This window comes from Helicoverpa armigera, chromosome 20, assembly GCF_030705265.1.
Source record: "Helicoverpa armigera isolate CAAS_96S chromosome 20, ASM3070526v1, whole genome shotgun sequence".
NCBI classification, from domain to species: Eukaryota; Metazoa; Arthropoda; class Insecta; order Lepidoptera; family Noctuidae; genus Helicoverpa; species Helicoverpa armigera.
The window spans coordinates 10,070,446-10,091,380 of NC_087139.1; the positions used below are offsets into that span (position 1 = coordinate 10,070,446).

At 37.8% G+C, this 20,935-nt stretch overlaps 2 protein-coding genes across 2 annotated transcripts in view; one reads left to right on the forward strand and one right to left on the reverse strand.

Moving 5' to 3' along the window:
• LOC110377349 (5'-3' exoribonuclease 2 homolog) lies at window positions 1–19,910 on the reverse strand. The gene is made up of 16 exons (XM_064039629.1): window positions 19,707–19,910; window positions 18,645–18,884; window positions 18,127–18,356; window positions 17,734–17,840; window positions 17,214–17,372; window positions 16,426–16,733; window positions 15,838–16,035; window positions 15,508–15,594; window positions 14,816–14,979; window positions 14,046–14,214; window positions 13,593–13,682; window positions 13,059–13,215; window positions 12,503–12,698; window positions 11,960–12,150; window positions 11,313–11,438; window positions 1–1,601 (listed from the first exon to the last, which is right to left on the reverse strand). The coding sequence occupies exons 1-16, from the start codon at window positions 19,779–19,781 to the stop codon at window positions 1,090–1,092; spliced, it is 3,009 nt and encodes a 1,002-aa protein (XP_063895699.1). The 5' UTR covers window positions 19,782–19,910; the 3' UTR covers window positions 1–1,089.
• The window catches only part of LOC110377345 (ribosome-releasing factor 2, mitochondrial), an 18,167-nt gene continuing 7,727 nt past the window's right edge, over window positions 10,496–20,935 (forward strand). The window contains exons 1-3 of the mRNA XM_064039628.1: window positions 10,496–10,506; window positions 20,231–20,400; window positions 20,585–20,713. Of these exons, the coding sequence (XP_063895698.1) occupies window positions 20,274–20,400; window positions 20,585–20,713 (256 nt within the window). The 5' untranslated portion in view covers window positions 10,496–10,506; window positions 20,231–20,273. The remainder of the gene's footprint in view (window positions 10,507–20,230; window positions 20,401–20,584; window positions 20,714–20,935) is intronic.

Consider the following 20,935-nt stretch of genomic DNA (forward strand, 5'->3'; position numbering starts at 1 on the left):
TAGAGGTGTTGATATTTTTATTTAATGTCTGCCATAACGCCGAATTCGTTTGTTTTTATACAAAATTAATCTTAACTATTCGTGTCATTGCAATATTGTGAAAATCGAGACACGGGAATTATTTACGAAAAATCATTGTTTATTTTTACAGTCATTTTACTATTTTAAAGTAATACACTAATTCATATTATGTCATACAATGTTGGATGCACGGTAGAGTTCCGCCAAGTCTGTAGTTTTTTTGTAGCAACACTACAATAATATAATTTTTATATCATATTTTTGTATTAGGTACTATTAATTGCTCGTATCCTATAACTATTAATGGATAATTATAAGTTTCTATAAGTTAGACAAGGATTTTGTGAATGTTAATGAATTTGCAGTCTTAGAGTAGTCATTGCTATGTTGATTTACATTATATATAGTTAATGAGATTGTTGGAAGGCAATATATTTGCTAAGTGCGGTACCATTAAAACTGTGATAATTAACAATGTGATAATCATGATTTGTCACCTTGCAAGGATTTAGTAGAAGACGATATCAAAATTTTCACAGAAATAATATTTCTAAACTATCAACAAACAATTCACTTTTATTTTTTTTCATGTCAAGTTTTTCATGTAATTTTCTCATTTACAATAACAATTAACGTAAATCAAGAAAAGAATCAAAAGCATGTACATATTTATGCACTAATCAATTTGAATTGGTAGGACACAATATACACGACATAATATTTTTACTTTTATATAGGTATTTTTTGTGAGAACTTGTCTCAATTTTTACCATTACCACATACTGTCATTGCTGCCCGCCTACGTCCAATAATCGGTGACCGACTTTTTGTAGGAGAAAAGTAAAACACTGAGAGCAATAGTGCAACTCACACGTCCTACAGAAAGTTGGTCAGAAAGTACTAAAAAAATCGGTCCGATTATCTGTCCTACGTGGGCGGGCAGCCTAAATCATTATACATATGTATTTACTCTATCATACAAAAATGCTGTCTCTGACAGGTCACAGATATGCGTCTAGAAAATCATGTTTATTTAACTATATTTATTATGTAAAAAATAAACTAATTTTAACGCCACGACCCCCCTTGACTTGAGCCTTGGTACCTTCTGTTGGATCCTGACTGCGGTTGATCACTATTGTACCTATTCCTCGCGTCCCTGGAACCTTGCGTACTGTACCCTTGGCTCTGCCCATACTTGCCGCTGGAAGAACTGTAACCCTGGGTAGGCTGGCTGGTCTGATGTCCACCGTACTTTTGATGACCCTGGGACTCGTAACCTCCACTCTGACTCCTGTAACCTGATCCCCCTGAGTTGCCGAACCTGTTCTGGTTGCCGTAACCGTACCCTGACCTGCTTGGACCTTGGTTAGATTGGCTGTAGCCCTGGTTTTGGCTGTAACCTCGGTTGTTCTGGCTGTAGTCCTGGTTGCCCTGGTTGTAGGTGCGCGGGCCGTGGCTGTGGTTGTTGTAACCTCGTCCCTGTTCCTGGCCGCCCGAGCTGAAGCTGCGGCCATGTTCCTGGTTGTTTTGGTACGGTACGTAACCACTGGGCCGAGGGCCGTACGACTGTGAACGATCTGCAACAAAAGATGTGACTAGGTATTTAGGGTACTTTATTTGAATGGGTATTTTTGAAAACTTAAAGCGAGGATCTATTGGGTCAAATTAAAGACTTCAAATCCGTTTGAACTTTGTTAAGAGGCCTTATTCCCCGCGCAAATAAGGCCATATTTCCAAATAACCTCGGAGTGAAGCCGTTCTTTATTTTAGAGCTTTAGTGCGGGAATCAAACGCCATCTTTCATCCCGACACTTGCGTGAATATAAACGTTCCCTTTGAGCACAAAAGTCGCGTATTGCGACACTCGTCTAAAAGTCGCAGCGACGCGCCCCGCGCGAATCGCACCTCGAGTGTTTAATCGCTCGCTTTGTCAAGATGTAATGCCAACTCAGATTATGTGGCCCTGGAAGCGAGCTAGGATTTTATCTGATACAGCAATCATCAAAATTAAACGAATAATCCACGTAAGACCACCACTAACTCTATGGTTTTGCACCATTTTTTGGCAAAATAAATTGTTAAAGAGAAGTTTGGTAGTGACTACGATAATTAAATATTCTTGCTATGTTTAACTCACTTCTGTAAGGCTTCATTAGTCCGCTATTAAAAACAAACTGCAGTATCATACATTTTCACAGAAAGAACTCAAATCAAACTGATTTTTACAAGAAAAAATCCACTGTCTTTTTTAAAACCTTTTTTTAATATCCTAGCCACATCTAGACATGCAGACTTCATGGCAAACTACAGAGTCGTAATCCTTGCAGGTCCAAGTAACTGTGAGCTGTTTGGTACATCAGAAATTTGGCGCGTAAACCGATTGCGCCAAGTGGCTCAGCGCGGCTTCCTGGCTCAGTATCATCTCAAATAGATTATGAATATACTTTATTTGCATTTTGTATTTTTGTGTAATACCTTTGATTCTTTGAGAAGAGATTTGACTGGTTTTAAACTGCTATGTATGTATGTAGATGTGCTCGAGGAGCTTTTAACCTTTTTGTGCAGTCAAGTAGAAGTTTTAAGTAGTGTAAGGGCTAGATGTCGATTCGTTTCGAGTCAATAGTTCTTAGACCTTGGCCTGATGTCTCAAAAAGGGGATGGATAAAATATAAAGATCCTATCAAAAATGTAAAGTTTGGATTAGGTTGTCTTACAGCCTAATAAAGCTTAGGCAAGTAGTTCCAATTTTAGTTGGATACATTTCTAACGTGTAAACCAGAAGCTAGCGTAATTTTTTTGAGCTTCTGCAATCATCCTCTACTTCAGCAAGAAGCAATTGAGCGCACAAGTATTCAGTACAACCGTAATTTGCAAGAGAATAGTCTATTTGTACCTGTCACACGTAGCAGTGAAGGCATTAATAATGGCGGGCGTTGAGAGCGTAACGACGCGCCGCCATTAGCCGGCATTGTTGAGCCCAGTTGGCGCCCAACGTGGGGCACGTATACCACCCATTAATTCCAAGTTTATGATTGTGGGTTGTACGTAGAGGGTCAAATTAGTAGTGGCTTTTCTGTGCGCATTATTGGGAAAGTTGGGAAGAATCGACGGGCTTTTGGCTTTGACATTTATATTTATTTTAATGTCTGGAGGAGAGGGCATAAAACTTTTGTGATCTTACTACAAAAACTTAAACATGTGTCAAACACTTGTCTAAAAAAAGTGTGGCTGCAAAATGGACCTTATTTCAACGTTAGGTATAATCTGTCATTTTTTTAGACAAGTGTTAAAGCGTTTAAAAGTTTATGTCGTAAAACGGTATGTGCTTAGATCAGAAACTAAATAAAATTTTGCGTTATAACATGTAGCCATTTTTATAACATCAAAAATCCTGTATTGAAAGCACTGAAAATATGTACAGGCCCATTTGTATATTTTAATTACCGGTGGTAGGAACACGTCTAGTGAAACGTCAGCTATCTTGAAAGACGCTAACACGCTGAAGGCGACAAGACTGTCAAAATTTCCTTTTCAGGAGTTTTGACGACGAAATCTTTTCATGCACTCCCGAAAGGTGCGAAGGGCTTGCGACCACTAGGATGTAACAGGTAGGATTATTTTACGAAGAAGACAGGAAACTTCGTTCTGAAAATACTAAGTAGGTCGCTTATTTATTTTTTAAGTTTCTATTCACGACATCGCTTTTTTTACTGATCAGGGAAAAAAAAATATTTTGAATTGGACTTTTAAAAGTAGTTCCAAATATGATCATATTTAAAAACTTTCAAAAACACATACCTACCTACTTGTCTGATTACCTGTATGGATAGATATGTATATTACGGTCGACCGAAAGTTCATCGATGATAACGGAGCTATCTTCAGTTATATTTTATTCCCAAAAAAAGAAAAATGTTACACCACAGTGCACAAAACCTTTATGCAGAGCAGTGGTAAAAACTAAAAAATATGAGGTAAGAGCGGGTAGACATAATAGGCACCTAATGGTCTCGTGGCGACACATTCAACAGCGAGCGACGCCGCGCGCCCAAATTATAGCACCTTCGCGGAATATCTCTAGGAGCTAGTTATATGTAGTAGTTTATATGTATAAATATGACTTGGGGTTTTATGAAAAATGTTGGGTGTAATTTTAAATTTTGTAGAAATTTGGTTTTTGTTAAAGGTGCGTTTTTTTCCTCTTTATAATATTTATTAACGTTATTTACACAAACTGTACATTATTTAAACGATGTGTTATAAAAGCTTATTTTGAGTGTGTTAGTATAATTAATGTATAAATATTTGTTACAATTTTCCGAATGTTTTTTTCTCACTTAAGATTTATATTCTTGGTTTCCTTTATTTTGTGTAAAGAAAAATATATCTTCCCAAGAAAGTTACTTTTCCAAAAAATAAATAAAAAAATATTTTAACATTGAAAGAACGTGTATTTTTAATAACGTCTTGTCCATTTCTTTTTTATTATTTGAAGAACGCTGTAGATTGCCAAAGGCTAAGAAATGCCTTTGAGGGGTAGAACACGAATCTCAAGCGGCCATGACAGTTGACAAGACATCACTCGGGAACATCAAGTGGGGTTGAATATCAACGATTCCGTAGGTATGAATTTTGGAGTCAACTATCTGGATTTCTGTAAGCTATCCATTCGTGGTTTTGCGATTAGATATAATTTAACTTAAGTATGGAGTTAACGTCAAAATTCAATCTATAATTAAAGGGTAGATTGATATGTAGATTAAAGAAATCCATCGTATGAGATTATATTGGTCAATCTTTTTTTAAATAATATTTCGTGTTATTTAAGTATGGTGGCGGTAAGCTTTAATAATCTAATTTGTCGTGTTATTTATACTGGTGGTTTTAAGATATTATAATCGACCTACTAAAGTGCGAGTCTCTCTTGGCCTATAAAATGAAGGGAATATCTAGACACACGGCAGTGTGTCCGCCAAGTTCGAGCAAAAAAAGCGACACACCGGCCGTGGGTTATATTACACGAACCATTTCGGGCCAAATTCGACCCCCCTATAACTCAAAATCTATTTTATTTACACATTTCAAATTTCTAGTATCTGTTGAGACCCCCTCACTTATCTAAAATACAAAATTTCATTAATATACCTATTGTAGGTCTTGAGATATTGACGTCAGAAAATCGCTATTTTTACTATACACTCACTGACTGACTGATTCACTGACTCACTCATCAAAAACCTAGACCACTTCCAATGGTCGTATTGACTTGAAATTTGGCATGGAGGTAGGTCTTTATGTCAAGGTAAAGGGAAAAATCTGAAAATGGCCAAGTGTGAGTCGGTTTCAAAATAATGAAGGTGTTTTATACCCGGTGAAAATGTATACCCCTAAGGAACTAAAACGAACTAAATTTATCTATATTTATATAATATATCTTCGAATGGTACAAAGGTTTGTATTTAGTCAAAGCAAAGTAAAAATCTGAAAACGGCCAAGTGTGAATCACTTTCGAAAATAACGAATGTGTAACTTTGATCCACGAACATAATATATGATAACATGTCATGTCAGTCAGTTGGTAAATCTAGTCCATTTAGTTAATATAGTTCATTTCTTTGTAAGAAACATAGTGCATATAAAAAAATCTAAAAGATAGTATAAATGAGACATTTCTTTAACTAACTTCATCATAAGAAAAAAATAAAATAAACAACCTCACAAAAATAAATGAAATCCCACCCAAAACAAAAATGTGAAAGACTGCCAAGTTCGATAATATGGGAATGCTTCGCCTATAAAAGAAGTGAGATCTGAATAAGTACCAAGTTCCATACACATACCTCAGTTAAAAATAGTTACTTTTTAATGATGTTACTTGGCAAGTTTTAATAGAAAATTAAATACTTGATTCATTGCGTTTAGTAGGTTTATAACAAGGTGTATGAAAACTTGCCAAATAACATCATTAAAAAGTAACTATTTTTAACTGAGGTATGTGTATGGAACTTGGTACTTATTCAGATCTCACTTCTTTTATAGGCGAAGCATTCCCATATTATCGAACTTGGCAGTCTTTCACATTTTTGTTTTGGGTGGGTTGTTTTTAGCTGGCATCTGTAGTAACAGACAAAATGTTATAATCTTTAAAAATGTATATTAAACTGTCTTATTCACGCAAAAGACGTTCCTTACGTACCCTACACCTTTGGAGAAAAAATATAGAAAACATAGGAATTTTATTATCAACCTATCTACTCAAAAAAACACAAGTACTTAGCGAAATAAAACATTTCACATTTAAAACGCAGCAGCTTTGTTCAACACAAACCTGACAAGTTTACAAGCAACTTTATAACGATAGTCACGGAAAAAACAAAAATAGTTATTACTGAAATAGAAAACTGACAAGCCCGAGTTGTGCCACATCACTCGGGTTCCGTAGAACTAGACTAGTTTATATTTTTTCCTGCTTTGAGTGCACTCGAATGATCGTTGTTTGATTGGTTTTGCTGATGAAACTGTCAGTCTGTATGTTACAAGAGTTGAATTGGTTTCATATTTGTTCTATATTTATATTGGGCTTGGCCTCTATACATCCTGAGTGAGCGAAATAATATGGAACATGGTGTATAACATTAATTAGCAAAATTATGATTAATTTGCATCTTAATGATGTCGGAAATCATTTAAGTACATGGTATCATTACTCCCTTTTAAAAGCTAGGACTGACTAAACAGGCAATTTGGATTTTTGCTGGGTACATAACAACCTCCCGCTACATTAATACACATACAAGATATGCGAAAACATACATTTATCTACATTCTACATTTCCTAAATCACATGAAAAATGACCGCCAACCCCGCGGATCCCTGAAGGTAGCACCGCGCACCAGGTCCCACTTGAGCACGCGCGGCTGCCGCCTCTAATTACCGAGCCGGCGACAATGTGGAGTGGCGCAGACGACTTCGTTTCTATCTACCCTCGCACCCCCCCTGGCCTGTAACCCCCTCCATCCCTCCAGCTAGCGTCACGTCGTTATGCGTGATGCGTGTCTTACGTCACAGCTTTGTGATTTGCGCTGCGGTTTCAAAATTTGTATTTTTTTTTGTAATTTTTGGAGGGAGATTTTGATGGTGAGTGTAGGGGAATAATGTCAGGTGGTCTTTGGTTTTGATTTTTTGGTAGAAATATGGAGCAAGCCTTCTATAAATGTTATACAAAAATGTGGATATTTGGGTCGCCTCCTAAAAATAGGGATGTAATTTAATCTTGAATACTAGATATGTAGGTAGTATGAATAAAGAAAAAAAAAAACATTTTTCTTCATTAGCATATGCTGTCCCACTGCTGGGCAAAGGCCTCCCCCATAGCCTTCAATCTTTCCCTATCGGTCGCTGTGTGGCCAGTCCTTGAGGAAAATACATTAAAAAAAATAGAAAGAAACCGTCTTAAGAAAACCTGGACTTAAAAACTGAACCCCGCTGAGTAAGTATGGTAACGAAAGGTCATTCTTTCTGTGTAAAAGAAGAGTCTGTACCCTTCAGTGGGACAGTAAGAAGGCTGATGAAAGAACTTATGCAATGTAGAACGGAAGAAAATCGGAAACCTAAGCATTCATCTAAACAAGAGAAAAACACGCACAACTATTTATAAACACATCAATCTTAAAATAAAATAACCGTGATCAATTAAAGCTTCCCTTGCTTGGGGTTGATTCATAATTGGGCCGCGTGCAGCCCTCTTGTTTCAAAACATCATGCGAAAATCACCCTTACTACCCTAGTAATAAGAGTTACTCCATGATATTTTATTTTAAATTAATTGAAATATAATTGGAAGTTTTTTAGAGTGACTTTTGATGGGTTTGTCAGCGTTTGGTGTATTGCGTTATTGATGTATTCCTCTAGTTACAAATGGTTTTGGAGTGACTTGAGTATGATTTCGGAATTATTATTGTGGGTGGCCTTTTGGTTATTGCTCTATTGCTCACAATGCCATAAGCTCTCTGCGGTGTGGCCAAAAGCTAAGCGACCAGATATTTCTAGAATTTTCAATGATTTCGAAAAATCGATCTAAGTATTTTGTGATTTCAGCCACTCTGTACGCAGAGCAACTGTAATTGAGGCTACTACCTACTACTTTCAAAGGTTTTTATGAGGTTTCCCCACGGTAAAGTTACTAAAAGGGCTTAATCCCATTTGACAGTATGTAAGTAGCCAGTCACTGCAACAGTTTCTTTATTGCAAAGCGCATTCGTGAATACAATTCGAATTGAAACACTTTGATACAAGGACATATTGCATTTTCTCTTATTGACGCTCTATGTTTCAAGTTCTTATTTACGCTCTATGTTTCAAGTTTTCAATACTGAAGAAAACCTCCTCTATTCATATTCTTAGATTCTCATATCGTTAACTAATACCACCTACTGGCTGGTTGTCGTAACCGATACGCCGGCAATAAGTGGGCGTATTTGTGTTCCTATTGAAACTTGATATTGACATGCACACCGCTTGAGGTTGGTCTGACGCCGTTTAACAGAAGACGGCGAATTAAAATGTTTTTGCACTACATACATACATACTATAAGTTTTCTCCTACACATAATTGTGTGTTTAGACCAAACGTAGGTACAAAGAAGTTGTTAGAGAGAGAGTTGAGAGATAACAAAAGTATTCTTTCGCAGCATTTTAGTATTCTTTCTTTATCAATTTGATTTATAGCTTAGTTAGAAGTTCTAACTAAACAAATGCTCGTTCTAACTTAGAACGAGCATTTGTTTTGATAAACTTCAAAAACTCTTAAATATGGAATTTAGTATGATGAATTGACAGCCTAGCACAGTAGAAAGTCATGAATTTGTCTATCTCGTGCGAAACTGCAAACTAAGCTACACAAAAATAATTTTATAAGCAAAATTGGCAAAGATATATTTTTCACGATCTCGTAAGTACATCCGTCCACTATAAAAATGCATTTAAAAACTCTTTAAAAATATTTTCGCCAAAAAGTACTCGAGTCCATTCTTTCCGTCACACTTAACACTGCAAAATAACCCACATTTAAAGATCACAAGATATCTTTATCCGATTAGACAAAAAAACGCCTAAATCTGGTATTAAAACACCTGGTTAAAGAACACAAAAAAATAAAAAAAAGTTTGAAAAAAAAAACCGACATTGTATCGGTAATCCTCTATAGGAAGCACTTGAGCTTCGATATTTAAAAAAATCCGGCTCCCATTGTTGGCAACCCTCTATAATTATTATTTTCGTAGCTGGCGACACGGAGGCACACAATGGAGTCCCTACGCACTTCCTGTTTGCCCTCGCGCGCTATTAAACGTGAATGCAAGCGATTGGCCAATTTGAATTTCGAATGGAATATATTGGTATGTAATTTTCTTTTTTCTTTCACTAGTGATGGGTAGTTATTAAGTATTTAGAAACTGGGCTGTTTGTTGATGCTCTCTTTGTCAACATGTTACAGTTTTGTATTGTCTGATAATTGAGGAAGTAAACATAGTGCTTTGTGTCTTTTTGACCAAGCTAAAAGACCAGGAAGGATTAACATACAGATAAGATACTGTCAGCCAAAAAAAATACACACAGTCATTATTTCAGCAGATGAAAATTACATCAGAAGCCAACCCCAACCCAGATATCACACACTCCATAGACATCCAACAGCGATAAAATTACATAATTGAACAGCCCAGAGCTACATGTTAAAACAATCTTCAACAACCGGTAGCAAGGATTGCAGCCTAAGGCTAAGATAGGGGCGGGAGACGATTGTCAAGCGATTATGCTATGGGTTTCTAATTACTATGGCCTGAAGCTATGTGGTTATACCTTAACATGATGTTAGCGTCATTTTTGGAGGTCTCGTGGAAGGTCAAAGGAGAACTTAAAAATCTCGCACTTAGAAGAGAACTTAAAAAGAACGCAGTAACGTTTATTAAACTTTTTTTTAAATTCAATACGAGAAGCGTTGTAATCATTCTAGCTCTTACTCTAGCCTACACAATTCTATACACGAGTCGGTTAAACTTACACAATTTGACAGCCTAGAGCTATGTATATATTCAAATAATCCTCCAGTACCGGTAGCAATGATACATAGCCTCAGGCTAAGATAGGGGGCGTTATATTGTAGTGGGAAGCGTCAAATGATTTATTTGTGTTTTACTAACAAATGGCCCAAGGCTGTATGGTTATTTGTACCACTATAGGGTGTTAAAAGGGCTTGGTAATGATTGTCTATATAAAGCTGAGCATAAACGAGATCATTTCAGGAACTATTGCACTGGTTTTAAAAAATCTTTCAGTGTTAGATATATCATATACTTATCGAGGAAGGCTATAGATTTTTATCCGAGTGCGGTGGAATGTTACGATGTGTACGAAAGAACCAACTGTTCTTATCTTTTATGTAATTAATGATATAGTAAGCTTTCTCCGGTAGGATAGATTTGACAAGAACCATAAACATTTAATTGCATATTAACCCAATACCCCTTCCTATCAGTCGGTTAAAAAGGCCAACGCCCTTTACAAAAACTCAAATAAACTACAACCCGTCAATCACCAGCGCATTAACCTTTCACAAATTACGTGCGTTCCCTCCGACGGCCAATTAACGACTGACGGGTGTTCGCGGGGGTGAGGGGCGCGGGACGAGAGGGGAGGGTAAGAGAGGTCACGTGACTCAATTAAATTGCACGCGGCCGCCATTGTGGGCGGTTGTGACGTGCGCTAGAATTAATTTTTAATAAACTATTATTATTGTATGTATGTTTGTTATGTTTGACGGTTATTAGTTTGTATTTAGGATTTATTGTGAGTAATATTTTGTTTCTTTGTTTGTTTGCAGGTTGATTTTGTTTGACGAGTTCTGTTTGGTTTGAATATGAATTTTAATTAATATTTGTTTTGATCGTTAATTGTTTTTAGATATTCTTGCAACTCTGCTGGGATCAACGGGTATTTGAGTTCGATTTCAGAGTCGTCATTAACAACAAAAAAGCCAGGCCAAGTGCGAGTCGGAATCGCGGAGTAGAGTTCCGTACCCCCTAAAATATTTATTACATAATAGTTTTCTTTGTTGTTACACCGGTCACAAAAATACATCATTACATTCATGAGATACAGCCTGGTTGCAGACGGACAGATGAAGAGACAGACAGCATAGAAGTCTTATTAATAGGGTCGAGTTTTACTCTTTGGTTACGGCACTCTAAAAACACACTTCTGCATTTAAAGGACGAGGATGTGTACTTACTATGATGACCAGCATGTTGCGGTGGTGGTGGTACTGAACCGTAAGGGGTCTGCCTAGGCAGGTGGTGGCCCAGCATACGTCTGCCGGCAGCTTCCATTGTTGCTATCGTGTTCGATCGTACCATACCTGAGGAAATACTAGTTGTTAGTATATGTTACTTACTTACTACTAATTTATCATAGGAGTCTATCAAAAAGGGGAAGAGAGCAATTAATTTTGTTTATAAGTGAAAATTTTATTCAAACATCTACTTATGGTCGAGAGACCGATTGCATTACAGCAACGTACATACATAAAAGAAAATTAATAAGTGAAAATTGATGTAAAACCAATTCATAAACTGCCTGTATACATATACTATCTATACTGATTTAACAATGAGGAAACATTTTTCTTTTGTTTTATACAATGCAATAAATGATATGAATAATATACTACGTACTAGAGTTAACTAGAGTATAAAACTACTAAACCAATAAAAAAAGCGATATTTCTGGTCATTCTAGTTTTATCTTCTTTGTCTCTCAAATTATTTAAATGGCGCCTCATAAGCATATAAGGAAATAAATCTGCCTTATTTCAACGTAAGGTCAATTGATCTTAAGCCTACTATTTTTTTTTTCTGGGAAGTCGGTTGAAAAACTTACCAATCTGCGGTCTATAATTCCTATTCTCTTCATGTCCGAGATGCCCCGGCTTGAGCACCCGGGGCGGCTGCACGGCGCCTTCCAGTCTTCGCGCCGGGAACTCCTTGTCATACGAGGGGTCCAGGAACCGGACGCAGACCACGTGGTTGCCGAGGACCGGTTGAAGGCCTATCACGGGTGATGGCAGCTGGCTGGTGGAGACATGGAGGTGGTTAGATTTTTATTCAGTGCGAATTTTTTGGATTAGCTTCCGCCAGGGATTTCTCTCTTTTTTATAGGGAACTAACTACTTTCAAAACACTGATAAAATAGCTTGTGTTATTCTGATGTATCAGCTATACTTATTACTGCCAAGGTTCTTCAAATCCTTTAGGTAATTTGCGTGTGAAGATGTCCCAAATAAACACTCACTCGCTTGTGATTATATTCGAGTCGAAAAATAATAAATTGAATTATCAATGTTACAGAAACCAACAGTTAATTTGCTAATTGAGATTGTAAAGCTTCAATATAAGTTGGTTAAAACATAAAAACTATGGTTACCCTCCAATGACAACGCAGTCCTTGCTGAGCATGACTTCTCCGGTCACTCCGTCACTGATGTAGGGGTACTTCTGCTGCTTCTCTATCAGACTCCTCAACTTGCTGCCAGCTTCACTGTATAAGCCGAGGAGGTAGTCGTAACTCTTGTTAGCCGTGCCGACGTATAGACGGTCGTGGCCACGGATGTTGCGTTGTTCTGGGAGAAAAATTATCAAGATATAGAGGGAAAAAACGATAACTATGGGACCAACCCTTATTGAGCAAAGTGGTGATTTACAATCAATTCTTCTCAGTGTGAGAGGAGGCCACTGCCCAGCAGTGGGACGATAAATAGGCTGAGTCGGTTTCTAGCCTTACTAGATGTAATCGAGTACCGGCATTTTACAAGGAGCTACTGGCAATCTGACCTCCGAAACTCAGTTATTTGGGCGACCTGATACCCTCACACAACGACTATCAAAGATGTTGAACGGCACTGACAAGCCACTAACAACCTATTACGAAATTCTAAATAAAAGCGATACTTCGGCTCTTTCTTCTAAACAATTCGACTTACTTTCAGCTTCAGTCAATTCTCCGTAATAGGGCTCTAGTGCCTTGAAGAGCCTCTCTTCATCCACGAAGGGTAGCAGCGCAACGCCCTGCCACGCGAACTTCTTGCCGTTCAAGTCGATCTTGAAGTCGATCGGGTAGAAGTCGATTATTGATGAAAACTGTGAGGAAGAAGAATATAAATATTAGTGTAATGTTAAACTGGGATTTCTGTCTGTTCTAGCGATTAGAAAATGACGATTGAGGGTTATATTTTGTGGCAATAAGATTGATCTTTATCGTCATTTTGAGCCTTTATTTACAAAGGTGGTGTAGGCTTGTCCAACAAATTTCTACTTTACTCTATTTTGGGCTATTTTGCTCTAATACTTGCTAGCATTTTCGGAAATTTCATATTTCAATGTCATGACATGTAAAAAGATTGATGAAGATCCTGTAATGACGTCGAGTAAGTTTGTTGAGTATTTTTAGCGAATATTGGTTTACTTAAAATATTGTATGTAATGTTGTAGTTTTACACGGAAATATAAGTACTTACCGGGTCACTCATTAGCTTGGCCCAGGGTTTGGGCACGTGCGTGGAGCTGGCTGCTGGGAACACTCCCATCAACTGCTCTAGTGGACGGAACTGTGGGAAAAAAATGTTGCTTATTTATATGGTAATAAGGTTCAATATTGTATTTTTTATGGTGAGATTCATTTCTAAGATAATCTGTTATGATCCTAGTTGCTCAAGTATCTTACTTAAACATTATGGTTATTTTACTTTATACAAGATATTATAATGGACTTTAAAATAATTTTGAAAGAATTAAAATACAGTAATTTAATAATCTCGGCGAAATTTTGTTATTCTGCATGTATTATGTAATATTCTCAATATAGAAAATCTGCTGCTCAAAAAAGGCTCAAATAAATTGACAGCCCATCATCACAAGTTTAGACGTTTCTCACAAAAAGAAAATGTATGTATGAATAAAACTATTCGTACCGGCTGCGTCCCCTCCTCAAACTTGGTACTCAATCCGCATATATTGACGAAGTCGGAGGCGAAGGGCGCGTAGTGGTAGGGGAAGTACCACTTCCAGCTCGCGCAGCCCTGGTAGTAGTAGCGCAGCACCCAGCACAGCCCACGCACGTACTGCAGCGCTACGCGGTACCTGGGGGAAAAGGGGGTAAAATGTTAGCATATATTGACGATAGTTAACAACAACCATTTATTATGAAAATGCACATATAAGAAATCAATTTTCTCAATAAAAAGATAAATGAAAGTTATATAACAAGCCGAATAAAAAACACTATCAGCCTTTTTCCCTAACGAACTTTCTGTTACAAAGAAGGCTAGAATGTTAGCGAGACTGCTCAAGGCGTGTTGGTATAGTGGATGGATACAGTAGATTTAAAAACTTTTATAGTAGTATATGCAGTAAAAGTGTATTTATGCATTATCCAGAGTGGCTCGGACCAGATTTTAGCTATTCGGAAGCAAACTGGATGCGCGAATGTTTTACTTTTGCGCATATTTTTATATCAGGAAATTGCATGTGTGGGCATTACTCGTCCAGTTGTCTACCAGACTGTGTGCTATCTTACCTGAACTCCAAGTTGTCCCTGGCGACTTCGAACTTGCTCTAGTAGTACCGCTCCTTGAAACCCTGCTCCCACAGCCGGACTTCATCGTTCTTGTCATCATCATCGTCATCATCCAGTCCTGCTGCTTGAGCTGAACACTTGCACCCAGACTGTGTGCTATCTTACCTGAACTCCAAGTTGTCCCTGGCGACTTCGAACTTGCTCTCGTAGTACCGCTCCTTGAAGCCCTGCTCCCACAGCCGGACTTCGTCATTCTTGTCATCATCATCGTCATCATCTAGGCCGGCTGCTTGAGCTGATCGCTTGCGGCCGCGACTGTCTTGTTCTTGCTGGAAGGAAATATAAGTATTTTGTAAGGTAGTCTAACTACTTATATTATAATGAAATAAAATCGAGGTGTTTCAGTCCGGAAAATGCTTTTACTGTATGTATCAATACATACAAACTGTAATACTATATTATTTTTAAAAAGAGTAACCATGGAGTTTCTTGCCCGTTCTTCTCCATAGGAAGCTACTTTTGGAATGGGCAACTAGAATCAAACTTAGTTATAATTTTGACGTTCATAAGTGCTTGTAAAGGCCTAAATGAAATAAATGATTTGACTTTGACTTTGACTTTGAAAAGGCGTTAACTGATCCACGGGAACTGATAAAAAAATATGTATACGTTGTAAAGATGTTTAAGTTAGGCTGAAACGTAGTTACAGAGCTAGGCCTGGGTTTTAATGGTCAAACCTTAATAAGATGAAGTCGTCATTTTTCAGTTACAAAAAGAATATTATGATTATTACACAGCCTGAAGAATAGTGTCCATGTTCTTTTAATAAATAAATTAAATATATACAATTTACTTACCGCGGCTTCATTCTGCATGCCTGCTACTCGCATGTTAGCAGCCTCTTGTCTTACGTTCTCTAACGGTTTAGCATTCTGGCCGATGGGCTGCAAATAAAACACAAGAATTATTTATCATAACGAAACTTGTTACTCGAAAAATCTCTTTAAATATAGTTGCGCAAAAATCTCACGTTTGCGCAAACTTGCGCAATATTTTGCGCAGAATTCCAAAGAACAGAAAAACTAATTTTCCGAATATCTTGTGTGAACTCTCCTAAAATTTTTGCGCAATGCATTTAAAAAACTACTTTTTTCCTTGTCTCTAAGTATTTTTTATATTTTACTAACCATAGGCGCAAACTGTGTCTTCTCCAACATTTCAAAGTTGATCCTCTGCTGCTGCCTCTTCCTGGCTTTATCCTTGGCCTTGAAGTTGATCTCGTTCTGATGGCGACGCTTGAAGATCTCGTCTTCCATGTGGCCCAGCTCCGTCATGATGACCTGGACTCGCTCCAGTTTTACGTCGCCTGAGTCTGTGATCCAGCCCTGGGGAAAAAATGCAGTGATTAAAAGATTATTGTGAGAACTGCACCTACTTGTCTTGAGAGAATATATTTTGTCTGACTTAGTTGCATTTAACATATCAGAAGTAATAAAAGTAAACAGTAATTTATTCAAAGAAGGCTGAAAATCACTTCACTTTCATCACTGAACTTTTTGCACGTCAAATTTATAAAATGCTCGCCCTTCAATTTTAGCTAGTCATATCAGTTATACTGATGATGCTGTATGTATATACATAATATGTATTTATGTATTAAATGGTTTGATTAACTTAATGCAACTTTATGTCGGTCACTTTAAGAACTATTTTTCATTTAAAAACACAAGTTCATACCATTTTAACAGGCAGGTCTAAAAAAGTATTATTCTCACCTTAGTCTTATAAACACACTTCTTATACAAATTGACGAGCCTATCAACAGCCCCTTCTCTAATTTCCAAGCTTGGCAAATGTGGCAAGAAGTCATTGCCCACGAAGAAACACATGAACACCCAGTCATCCAGGGCCCTCTCGAAGTCATAGGGGAAGGGAAGGTCAGGCATCTGCAGTTCCCTCTCGAGGTACTCCCGGAGGACGCTGAGGCGCACGAAGATGAAGTTGTCCTGGTTTCCGAAGGCAGGGTCTGAGCGGACTAGGGCTGCGTCTGGATTCGTGCCTGTGCATTCTTTCATTTCGTGACCTGAAAAAGAGAAATGATGGCTAGTAAGTACAGCTATTAAAAAGAAACATCCGTTTTTTTGACGTCTGCTGCTGACTTAAACGCCTAACGCATGCGCTTGCGCAATAGTTCTTTGTTAATAATTTCGTTGTTTATTGTGAATATAATAGTAACCAACTTCGAAAAAGCAGAGTTTCTCGACATTATCTTTCGTTCTGTATGAACAAATATGCAAGGAGTCAAGTGGAACTTCTGAATTGCAAAGTTATATGCCGGGGATATTAACGACGAAGTGAAGTCAGGTGGCCAGTTGGCCAGTTGGCATGATGAGGACTTGTTGACTGCAGTAATGACTCACCAAGCTGTCCGCACACGTCACAGGGTCTGGGCTTGTTGGGCTTGAACTCCTCGCGGATGATGGTGAAGTTGGGCTCATGGGTGGCCAGCCCCAACATGATGAGGTCACATCTATATGACTTGTTGACTGCAGTAATGACTCACCAAGCTGTCCGCACACGTCACAGGGTCTGGGCTTGTTGGGCTTGAACTCCTCGCGGATGATGGTGAAGTTGGGCTCATGGGTGGCCAGCCCCAACATGATGAGGTCAGCGTCAGCGCCGCAGAGTACATGCTGCGTGTTAGGATCGTGGTCTGGTTGCACTGGAAGTATATAGAAATATGACAGGTTAGTGAGAAGTATTTTTGGAATGGCTGTCAATAAGGGTTCTATCAGGAAGTGAATATGTGCGTCGGACTTTTTTTCACTAGCACTAGCTAGTGTTACAGCGCATCTGGATAAAAGTAGTCTATAGCCTTTCACTATAAATGGGGTAGCAAACAATGAAACAATTTTTCAAATTGCTCCGCTAACTCTTGAAATAAGCACGTTCAAATAAAGAACAAACTCTGCAGCTTTGCAACAAATTGTAGAATTTTCGCCAATTGTGTACACCTGAGTTAACTATGCTGGTCACACTGTAAGTACCATGGGCAGAATCTAGTGTGCTAAACTGTTAATTACCTCTCTGTCTCCTTATGTAGTCCATAATCTTATGTTCACCCTCTCCGGGCACGTTGGCATCTGACAAGATAACCTTGATGCCTTTCCAGCCAGGGTCATTGTTTAATCTGAAATACAAAAAAATATATGTAGTTGAGTGTATAACAATTTTTATTGTTCCACTGCAGGGAACAGGCCTCTTCTCATACATAGAATGAATGAGAGGAAATCTCTTTGCTTGCTCAGAGCTTATTGGTGATTTCAAACTTTAAAGTCCCAGTTTCATAAAGTACACACTTATAATTTAGAAAAGTTATTTTAGAACTTGCCTGGTCTGGTCTTAGCCACCACAGTTACACAGTCATTGCTTAATCTAATCTCAATTGGAGATTGGGAAAGGATAATTTTACAAACCTGTCATGTATATAATAATGCAGGCATTTACTGAGCCTGTCCATAAAGGGGGTGCCAGGCGTGATGCAGTTAGAATCGAAGTGCGCCTCCTTGGGTCTCTCCGGAGGTAAGTATGCGCCTTTCGCGAGTAGCTCGTCTCGGATGCGGGCGATTTCGTCTATCTTCTCCTGGGTTTCCTTGGAGGCGCGGAAACGGCGGGAACGCTGCTGGTTCATCTTCGCTCTTGGAGCCTGGTGGAATAGAAGCTCTATTTTATGGAAGCACATTATATACCTCAATGTAAGCAAGGACTATTTTACCAAGATAATATAGAAATTGATATCAATTTCTACTAATTTATACTATTGAGCACTGTGCAAAATTTTATCCTAATCTGTTCAGAAAAAAAAAAAATAAATATCATCCAATTTGAAACAGTGAAATATAGTAAAAATATCCATGTCGAATGTAAATGGGTATTTACCTCTTTATTTGAAAAAGAAATAGAATTTTGTTTAAAAACACCATATTCTACGTACCACTCCATCAATAGCCATGTACAACAGCTTCCTGGGCCGCACGATACGGAACAGGCGGTCAATGCACTCAAAGATGGCCACCATCATCTCATCCTCATCCTTCGGGGGAGGCTTATCCTCAGGATGCGTACACGGATGGATGATACCGTTCATGTCCAGGTACAGGTTGTCGAACTCCACCCCATTGGGGTTTGGGAGTGAGGAGTCTATGTAGATGAGCTGGCCATCGACGTCGGTTGGCTGAAAGTAGTTTTGTAAAATAAGAAAAACATACAGGAATTAATTTTATTCAGTGCGCAAACTTTGTTATCTTATAGTTAAATAAGTTTTATAGATATATATTTTTTTATTTTGTTGTGTTTTGGTACAAAAAGGAATAGTTATTGCTAGCGAAAGGACCCTGGACAAAAAGTTGCCTTTTTCTAGGAGTAGACTATCAGTGCGTCCAAATTTTATTTTAAGTAATTTTGGCATGGAAGTGCAATAGACCATTACTTTTGTACATGCATGTTTAGGGATTGGTTGTTGGGTTGGATCCCAAATTGAGTACTGGCTTCTGGTCGGAGGTGCAAGTTGTTGACAGAAATACAGTGTTCGAATACCGGATATGTTTCACGTAAACCGTCAGATAGAACCGTTCTGTAGAACTGTCCACGCCTTGCATGCCTCACGCTCTCACACGTTTTTGCTTACCTTACACTCTGCCGTATATACTTTCATATTTCCCTACACATGCAAAAAACTTAGGATTTGGCAGACTTTCACAACAATTTAGGTTGGAGTGTAGCAAAGAGTGCTAAAAACAGTTACAGTCACTTGCAAGGTGTATAATTGTTGGCGCTAGGAAAATTTCCATAGATGACTAAAAAATGCACAGTGACATGCTAACTTCGAATCGGCATAGACATACCCCTCGCATTCCCTGAACGAGGTTTCTATCAAGACTTGGAAATACTTTCGTAATACTGGAAAATTATTGAGTAAAGAACCAAAATATGCAAGCTAATTACAGGCAGTATGATTAAACCGATTAAACATATCTTTTTGAGGTTATGTTGTTACCTTCTGTTCAACACATTCCACAATGACGCTGGGGTACTTTCTGCTCAACCAGCGGAAGAAGGCTGGTACTCCCATCTTGAGGTCTCACTTCACGATATCCGGGTCTGATTTTACACTTAGTTTATATTTTGTTACGTATTCAACACAAACAAATCGACGCAGATGCCATTTCGAAGTGAAAGAGACAGAGAAAACAAGACAGTGAGAAAGAAAGAGATGGGAGATTTAGAATGGGTTCGTCCAGAAACGCACTTTGGTTTGTGTCAAAGTTAATAGCAAAACGTTTATCTTAACATTTTTGTTTTAAGATTTTCCAAAGATCTAAAATTATATAAAATTATTAATATTTTTAAATTAAATAAAGAAAATTGTGTTTTCAGATGGAATAGGTATTTCCAAAAACATGATGAAAATTTTCTGAACGTGAACGTAGCACTCTCAAAAGTGTCAATGTCAGCTGAATGAATGTCTCCAATGTCAAATGGTCAGCTGGGTAGTTGTGGGCATGGGATAGATTTGTATTTTATTTAATCTCATTATTTATCTTAATTAAGGACATTTCATAACATGAATCGTTACCGGAAATTATTTAAAGTTTCATCTTTTCGAAGATGTTACTCCAGTGGTGGAGGAAAGGATCGAAACAATGTCGAAAACATTCGTAACATCGGCATCTTAGCCCACATAGACGCAGGTTAGTAAATAAGTCAATGTTATTATATAAAACCTCAATTTTTCAAATAACCAAGAATAACAGCTAATCATATAATCCAGAACTAGGTAAATAATGCCTTTGTAATATTAGTCTCCTTCATCAATTCAACAGATCTCAGTAAAAACTTATATTTAATTAATATAGGCACATATTTGACTTGTAGGTAAAACGACGACTACGGAGAGGATGCTCTTCTACTCCGGCACCATCAGGTCCATGGGGGAGGTGCATCATGGCAACACGGTCACTGATTACATGGAACAGGAGAGGCAGCGGGGAATCACTATCACATGTTCGAATTTTATTTATTTTCAATGTTGACTAGTTAAACTAGTTTATTTATTTCATTTTCAAGCTAACACTAGAAAAGGGTAGGTAAATAGCTTATGTAATCTATGTATTCTATCCTATTTACAGTTACTTCTTTTTTATGTTTTTATTTTATATAGGCATATTGTCTTTATTTATTTATTTAACAGTTAATGTACACACACAGAATACACACAAGAAGAAA